General features: G+C 36.9%; 1 protein-coding gene across 1 annotated transcript; it reads right to left on the reverse strand.

Moving 5' to 3' along the window:
- Positions 1-6,946: 6,946 nt before the first annotated feature.
- senp8 (SUMO/sentrin peptidase family member, NEDD8 specific) lies at positions 6,947-9,239 on the reverse strand. Its single transcript, XM_015377542.1, has 2 exons — positions 9,124-9,239; positions 6,947-8,011 (listed from the first exon to the last, which is right to left on the reverse strand). The coding sequence occupies exon 2, from the start codon at positions 7,992-7,994 to the stop codon at positions 7,338-7,340; it is 657 nt and encodes a 218-aa protein (XP_015233028.1). The 5' UTR covers positions 7,995-8,011; positions 9,124-9,239; the 3' UTR covers positions 6,947-7,337.
- Between the last annotated feature and the right edge of the window lie 76 nt (positions 9,240-9,315).

Here is a 9,315-nt window from a genome sequence, read left to right on the forward strand (position 1 = left end):
AAAAAAGTGAAGCCGCCATCCGCCATCTTGGTACTCCCCACTCCCACGCAGTAAAAATGCCTACATGTGTAGCATTTGGCTGCAAAAAAGAGTGGTTTGCCGGCTGTGGGAAGACCTTCCACAGGTTATTTCACAGTCACTGGATGTACTAACTAAGAAAATCCATATATACACCAAAGTATCCTATAGTATAGTATGTAGAGCAACATTAGTCTGGCTATTTCGGACTGACTGGAAGTTATTAACTGAATTAGTCATCCAAAGTGTGTCTAACGTTAGAAAATATAAAGTAGAGTAATCAGAAAGTAAATCACTGTGAAATTTTAATGTAGTAATTCTTAAGTGGATGATGCTGTCATTTTTGTAGTGTTTGTTGTATTTCTCATTTGAAAAAGTTATGTGCTGAAGTACATTGCATGTCTTTGATAACATATATATATATATATATATATATATATATATATATATGTATTTCTATATTTATATTGTATAGTTGGATGTGTGTAAATATTATATAAAACTGTAACTGGAGCGTCTAACAAAAGTAATTATCCTCTGGGATTATTAAAGTATTTCTGATTCTGATAAAAGATTTAATTACCATAACAATGCATTAATGCACGTATATTACATGTACATCATCAGTTTATCACTTTTGGCACATCTGTATTATTATGCTCCATTAACACATTAATATTTTTGTTACTGATTTGTATAATATATTATATTACATGATTTAGAGACTTTATTAACTTCATACTGACTATGCAATGTGATGTGCCTTTTTTTTTTATATAAGTTACAGTAATCTACTTATGCAATGAAACAGCCAGTGTGTGTTAAAGTGATGAATTTATCTTCTTTTAAAAGTGTTAAGTCACCCTGAAAATTAGAACATCATTGTTGTTTGATACTGTAGCACACACATTGTTTACATTGCGACCGGGCTAACTAGGGCGTACCAATATGGCGGCTGATGGCTTCACTTCAAGCCCATACTACCAACGGGCAATCAGCAATCCAGTGAATAAATAGAAACCCCAGATCTTTGGGGGAAGACAGAAAGAACATGCTCCTGTCTAAATCATAAGTGTTTCACCAATAAAGTCTAACATAACATAAAAATCTCCAACTGTTCTCCTTGGGTGAAAAAATAAGTTTTATCTTTAACAGGTAATCAGTTCTTTTTTTCTCAACATGTACCATGCCTGGACTGATGACTTAGCCTACATTCATGTACATTCATCAAAAAAAGAAAAAGTTTAAAATGACAAAAGATATATAAAAAAAAAAGATAGGGACTTGTAGTTTCTCTTGTATCACAGCAGATGTCAGTAAAAGGTGTAAAGCCTGACACTAAGATTAAATCTAAATCTCACTCTAAATGTCAGAAGTTGATTTTTAAACCTCTTTAAAATCTTAACTGTTCAAGAGTTTAAAAAAGAGCAATTTAAAGTAGAGCCAGGATGAAAGTTTAAGATGACTACACAGTATTAGGTGAGACTCATATCCTTTCTGCAGTATCTTATCCATATGCTTTTGTTGTTATTTTTATTTTTACTACAATAAACGTTTCATGAGTAATCTTGATAAAATATCGCTACACTTACTGGAGCAGAATATTTGACTGATCCATCCATCGAGGCAAATTACACTGAATAGAAAAAAACAGCTTGTTTAAAAATAGTTCTCCAGACTAAGACAGTTAATATTAAATAAGGGAGGTCAAGCTAGTAAATATTGTCACTGAAGTTACTGGTTTTAAAAGATGTATGATAAAAAAATTAAATTGGTTTGGAAAAGTGTTTCCTTTTTCCTGGAATTATTATTTTTAAATGTTGCATTGTATGTTTTTAAGGATTTTATTACAGTCTTTAAAATATCAAATTTGTCATGACTTTATGCTTTGCTCTAAACCTTTAAATAACCTCTCTTAACCTTTAAATATCAGATGTTATGATAAACATCACTGTATGATTTAGAGAGGAGTAGACTGCTGGGTGCATGTTCTTCCCGTGTTTCCCAGAGATCAGGGATCTGCTGCCCTTCCACCCTTGCAGTGAACTAAATGGGTAACATGCCTTAAAATCTAGCGAAATAAAAGGACATCCTTCTAATGATAAAATATGCTCAAATGTCACCACATGTTTTTCACATGCTGTTTAAACCACTGCTTATTTTTATTCATACACACTGCGCAAAAGTAGCTGCATCCTGTTATTTACAGATTAGAAACACTCCTTAATGTGGGCATGGTTATTGATAACAAGGGCTTGCCATATTGTTAATAAAAAAATAATTCAACTTTATTGTCATTACACTGTAACAAGTACAAAGCAATGAAATCCCCTCTCTGCATTTAACCCTCCCCTTTGGGGAGCAGTGGGCTGCCATTGTGCAGCACCTGGGGAGCAGTGTGGGGTTAAGGGTCTTGCTCAGGGACCTAGAGTGGCAGTCTGTGGGAGTGGGGCTTGAACTCAAAACCTCTGGGACTCAAGCACTCTAACCACTAGGCCACCACTCCTTCTAGAGAGTTAAAAAAAATGAACGACAAATAAAACTAATTAGTTCTTTGTATTTATGCCTATAGTTAACTTTGAAAGGCTAAGGCATGCTATAATACAAAATCAAAAACTTTAATAACTTAAATGTACTGAATCTTTCCACCACCTTCTTCATTTTCCTGTTTTATATAACAAGTGAAAGGACCTTTTCCAAACAAATGCAAAGTTATTTAGTTTTTTTTTTATTGAAAACATGTTTCCATTTTCTGTCCATTTCACCAACATGCATTATTGTTTTATTCTACACCTACAATTTCATTTAAATAGACTGAAGTTTGTTGTTGCATTGTGACAAAGTTTGGAAAACCACAAAACATGTAAAAACTCTCCAAGGCTTTTTACTGTTTATATGCAGGAAAGGTGAACCCCTCCTTCAAATGGTCAGAACTAAAGCGGATAGAGGTCGATTATTACAGTATGAGGAGAGAATGTCATGTATGCACCTCTAAACCACCTGTTTTTGCATGATATAAAAGAATGAATCATTTTTTTAGGATTTTTGGTGCAGTTTGCATGAGTTAGTCACACTGCATTAGTCTCACACAGAAATAAATGTGGTTCCATTTTACTGATTTCCGAGAAATTCAAACAAAAGTCAAACATCATTTACGGCTTGTTAAGAGTTCAGAGATTTTTCAAGGTGTTCTTTGTTTTTCTGATGCTCCAGATATTACATGGAGATGATGAAAGTATGTAATAATCTAAAGCAGGCATCTTCCGCTGCTAATCCGGGGCTGTGTGGATTTCTGAATCATTCATCTCTACTGGTTTTCCCCCCTCAATCGTACTGGTTTGGTTTGTTAATCCAGTGGAAGCTCTATCTCACTGCAGTCATGGTACTTTGACTGTGACCTTTTCCATTTTGTTATTATAATGTAAACATGACCTTCTTCAACATCTGGAACCAGGTGTAGCAGCAGAGCACAGCTGGAAGCAGAGCTGCCAGGGTTGTTTGTTTGTAGATCCTCTCCAGAGACGATGACAGACCCAATCAAACCTGCAGGTAATTAATTATAAAGACATGTTCCCTAGATGTGGTCAGCAGCTGCAGATATTGATATGGGAAGAGCAGTGAACCATAACAGATTGTACTTTGTGTTAGCAAATGGCCCACACAAATAAACTCATGTTAAACATTAAAGTTAATGAGGTTTTCTGGATACATTGTCTATGACATCAGTTCAAAGGAAAGTTTTTACTCCTCAAATTGAACTCTGAGATTTTAGAAGGTTTTCTTACACATTTAGCCTATTTCAAGTCACCACAGTGGGACACAATCAGGTCATTGAGTAGTTACTGGATTCTCCTTTTCTTTATTTTAAGCAGGTCTTTCATAGTCTGTTTTATTGGAAGTGGCAGCCTAGCGGTTAGGGCATAGAGCTTGGAATCCAGAGATTAAGAGTTCAAGCCCCACTCCCACAAACTGCAACTCTGGGTCCCTGAGCAAGACCCTTAACCCCACACTGCTCCCCGGGAGCTGCACAATGGCAGCCCACTGCGTTCCAAAGGGGATGGGTTAAATGCAGAGATAAATTTCTCCAATGTGAGATTAATAATAGTTAAATTATTGCCATGTTGTGCATATGCCTTAATATTTTATAATTATTTTTAAATATAGTTCCACATTTTCATCAAATACCCTCTAATACAGTAGTCTTCAACCTTTTTCGGGCTAAGATCTACTTCATGGTCACTGAGTCATAGGAGGAGCTACCAATACAGAGCTATCGACAGGAAGTTTCAGCGTTCACCTAAACATAATGCATAATAAATATATTTTTTATGTTTTCTTTTCATTTCTCTTTTTCGTTTAGATATTATCACTTTGAGATCTCTTTAAATGTGTGGTTAAAAAAAGAAAAGGAAAGAATAAAATAAAATTTCAAACCCAGCTCTAATAGATAGTAGAAATGATTGTGGACTTTAACGGTAAGCTGGCCTGGTCCTGCTGCAGCGAAGCATCCCCATATCATGACACTCCTACCTCCTTGCTACACAGTTGGAATGACACCTTTAGTTTTGTTTCCAGTTATGCTGATGCCTTTTAAAATCTTCTTGACTCAGACACTGTCACTATGTTCTCTATGGAGGACTCTAGGAGCTCTTTTGGGGTAAATGTTCACCTCAATGATGCTCTGTGATTCAAAGAATTGCAATGTTTTCCTCGCCAGAATCGGCTTTTTGAATTTCAATTTCAATTACCTTAAAAGGTTCTTTGTTGAGTTATTTATTCCTATATGCCATAAACACACCATTTCAAAACATGGCTGTATTTGAGTTTTGATCCATGTAGATGTGACCACTACATGTATTAGGGCTTTTAAACAACAGGTGAACATAAAACCACCAAAGCTGGGTCTATTAACTATACAGTGATGAGTGAGTTCACCTGCGGTGTGCTGTACTTATTCTACATGCCACTTATTATCACAAGGGGTGCCTATCTCCAGCTGTCTACAGGTGAGAGGCAGGCTACACCCTGGACAGGTCGAAAGTCCATCGCAGGCCAACACAGAGACAAACAACCATTCACACACACCTAAGGAGAATTTAGTGAAGCCAGTGAACCCAACAGTCATGTTTTTGGGCTGTGGGAGGAAGCCAGAGTACCTGGAGAGAACCCACACATGCACAGGGAGAACATGCAAACTCCATGCAGAAAGACTCCAGGCTGGGAATCAAACCCAGAACCTTCTTGCTGCAAGACAGCAGTGCTACCCACTGCACCACTGAGGAGCCTTAGAGATGCAACTAACAATTATTTTGCAAGATGATTATTTGTTTGATTAATAATCAGTTAGCCAAAGTATCCCTAAAGAAGATTTTTCTTTTTGAAATTAAACCATGTAAGCTAAAAATGTTCCACTTGAGTAGTTCTAGATAGAGCATATTGACAGATGAAAAAGTTTTTTTTTTTATTTGAAATGCAAAAATGTTTAGATATTTTTATAATTTTGGTATAATTGCTGCTCAACGTGGGCTGCTCTGTTGGCTAAAGATACATTCTATACTCAAGTTAACAATCAGTTAGTAAATAAGTTAATGATTATTTCAATAACCGATTAATCACCATTAATCTGATTGTTTCAGCCCTACTGGTAACAAATTAATGCCAAACATAAGCTGCATTTTACAGCAGGAATTATCCAGCTTTCTGGAATTTAAAACATTTCAAAAATCATTGTCAGTCATCATGTAACAGTCAACTGTAAAATATGTCCTTAGTGATAACCGATTTATCATATAATAATTGTTCCAAACTGAGTCACTACATCCCTGTGGGCATCTATTGTTATAATTAGCAAGATAAAAAAAAAAAAAAAAAAAGGTTGTAAGCATAGTAACTGAATCTGAGGAAACTGAAACCAGCTGAAGAGTTCAGGTATGTTTATCTGTTTTGTTTTTTAATGAGTGATGACAAGACGGGAAGGAAACTGCTGAGCAAAAATGCAAAACCCTTGATGGACCAGTCTGACTAGATTCTGACCCTCATCTGAAGTCTTGAGATATGAATCAAGACTAAGAAAAGATCAGATCCCGCATCGAAGCGGCTGAAATTAGCTTCCTCCTTATGGGTGACAGGTTTTACCTCTGTGAGAGATTAGATTAGACCTGCATCTGAAAGGAAGCAGCTGGTTTGTGCTACTAATGAAGGCGAATAAAAAACAGAGTTGTCTTAATATTAGAATATTGTTTATAAAAACAACCTCAACTCTTTATTAAAAACACTTTATCAAACATTATGTAATATTAATGACCAGACTTTTCTTTTAAGCCAGAAGATCATTGCTAAAGAAAATGTATGTTTGAAGAATGTTGCATCAAACTGAAAGTTAGGTGGAAGGAAAAACGTGTGTCATAAAATATTATTTTTGAGATATTACATTTTCACTGTGGTAAACAATCAGATTAAATCAATGAAGTATTAGTATTTATTTCAGGCATATTTATCAAAAAATACTATATTTCAGATTTTAATGATATGGACTTCATGGTTTAATTAATAGAATGTCTAAAGTGAATTGAATGCTGTTCATCAAAGGACGACATATGAAAAACAAAAACTCAAAGTGATTCTGATTTTTCTGCAGCCAAACAAATTTTAATAACAGAGATTTGATGAAAAAACAAAACAAAAGACAGCCTGCATGTCAAATTAAAACCACAAGCAATTCTATGTTCGCTGAGATGTGGCAGAACTGCCAACAAATATCGGGTCAGTTTGTGAGAACATAGCATTACGCTCCTCTACTCAACATTGCGCTTTCTTCCAAAAAGAAAAAACTTAACAGCACAGAACATTTCTTTTTATAAACTGCAGCTGTAGAAACAAATCCTGCTCAAACTGATGGCAAAAAGCAAAGAAATCCGCGAGAGAGCCTGCGTTAGTAGAACATTCTTATAGTCAATTCAGTTCACTTAAAATGACCCTGAGCAATAATCTGTGTAAACATTTCTACATTCACCTCACACCAACAAGATAAAAGGTTCAGTGCTTCCTGTTCCACATGGCACATTCTCCAAGCTCACGAAGCATTTACACGTTTTCGGTTTATAGGCATGCTGGTGTTGATTAAATACTGAATGTAGCTGTGCATATACACTGGAAGAAACAACACACCACTCTTCTCTGAAGCATTTTTAGAACTTTATCTGTAAGGTAAATGTATTAAATATGTACTTATATGCTGTGTGCGAGGAGTGCATTGGGTTTCTTCAGAAGTAGATGTGAGGAGCGCAGTTTTGCATCCATAAAAAGTTCCAGTAAACGTGCTAGGGGAAAGAGCAGCAGAGGTCGTTCTGAGCCAGACTCTGGATCAGTCTGCACCATTCGGCTCGCTTCTGGGTAATGTAGGCTGGGGTGATGGCTTGCATGGTAAGGCGGGGCGAGCCCTCCAGCCTGACCTTCTCACACAAGGCCTCAGCAATGCAGATAACGTACATGCCACAGTCATAGCTGTTCTGCTGCGACGGGCAGGGCTCCTCCACAAACCTTTTTCTCCCAGCACCGAGGAAGGGCTCGAGCTTGCTGGCGATGCGCCGCGCGTGCAGAGAATTGCTGCCATTCTGAGAGTCGTAGTGTGCAAAATGTTTGGTGTTATGATGGTAGAGCAGGAGGCTCCAGTGGGACCCTCCGGCTGTCTGGTTGGAGTTGTCATTAACGGCTAAGAAGACCCAGTGACGAGAAGGGAGATCCAGTGGCTCCAGGAAGAGGGCCAACTCATCAGGACAAGAGGCACACTTGATGAACTGGGTGACCTCTGGGCTAATGAAGACAACAGCATCTCCCAGGACTCTGAAGCGCTCATTAGCAAAGTATTCAAAGGCAAAACCAATGACCTGGTCGTTAAGCCAGTGAGGTCCTTCCAGTAAGGACACATCAGAGCGCCTCAGCAGGCTGTCCTGGTAGCTCAGCACTACAGGATCCATCCTTGGGCAGGGTTGGTCTGAAAAACAAAAGCTCCTAGTTTAGGTTTGAGCAAAGGGAAGATGCTAATAGCTATGTTACTATCAGTGATTCTGCAGCTCCTCCGGATGGGCTGTGCCATCTCCTAAAAAACAGGACCAAGCTTTTGAGAAACACATTGACAATGTCAACATACCTTTATCATTGTTCTTTTTTCTTTAGCATTAATGATATAGCTTAGCCCTGTTATTAAAGTTTTTGACATGGATAAATCCACCTGCCTTAGGTTGGGATTCATTTGAAAAGTGGAACCATTTAATAACTAAATGTATGTTTTTTTTCTTCTAAAAATATATTTTTAATTTTAAAAGATTAACACAATTTAATTCGTTTCAATGAAAATATCTTCCACTGCTTTTAATAGTGTGAAATACGTTATTCTACAAAATCAAAACAAACATTTAAGACAAATAAAGGAGCAACAAAAAGGTTTTTTTTTTTTGCTTTATAAATAAATAAAAAATGTCACCTGATTTCATCTATGATTTACTAATTGCTCTGCTAGCTTTAAGCATTTATTTGGAGAAGACAATGTGCAAGTTCCAAAATCTAATGCAATCTTTAGGAAACGTATTACCTCATATCTGCTTCTAAAATAAATGGATCAACAAAGAAAATACTGGATAGAGACACATTTGTTTAAAAAGTCATTTTACAGTCAATAATGCTCCTGGGTAAGCAGGGATATTTATCTCTAGAGAATGGCTCTTTAAACACTAGTAATGAACATGAATCGATATGTGTTAAAGTTTCCCAAACTTTTATCATTTCAGCTGATAGACTTTACAGAAACCAAACAGCCGCAGGTCCATCTGTAGTCATTTGACTTCATTTAAAAGGGGAACTCATTTCATAATTCCGGCTTGGTGTTTATCAAAGGTGCACCGGTGTCTGCTCAAACACAACAAGTGTATTGCTGCAATGCGTTTAGTTTATATATTTTTCTTGGCATGCAGCTAACAGTCAACACAGTCTAATGCTAGCTAGCTAACCTCACCTTCACACGAAGCTAAATAACTACTCCCAACCAACATAACATATAATAAATACATCGAAAAAAAATTAAATGCTGGGTTTCTTTAATGTCCCTACCTGTTAGAGACACAATAAACTAAGAAGCACCATAAAAATGACACTGTTGCTCCCTCATTGCTTTGGCCGTTATAAGCTGTATCTGTACTGAGAAGCTCGCCACTTCTTCTTCTTCTTCTTCTTGTCGAGTTTTATGGCGGTTGGCAACAAACTGTTAGTAGCATTACCGCCACTTACTGGTATGGAGTGTGG

This window comes from Cyprinodon variegatus, unplaced genomic scaffold (genome assembly GCF_000732505.1).
Source record: "Cyprinodon variegatus isolate N-32 unplaced genomic scaffold, C_variegatus-1.0 Scaffold156, whole genome shotgun sequence".
Lineage (NCBI taxonomy): Eukaryota > Metazoa > Chordata > Actinopteri > Cyprinodontiformes > Cyprinodontidae > Cyprinodon > Cyprinodon variegatus.

Excerpts from the sequence above, each read along its gene's own strand:
- senp8 (XM_015377542.1), bottom strand. The coding sequence starts at position 7,994 with ATGGATCCTGTAGTGCTGAGCTACCAGGACAGCCTGCTGAGGCGCTCT.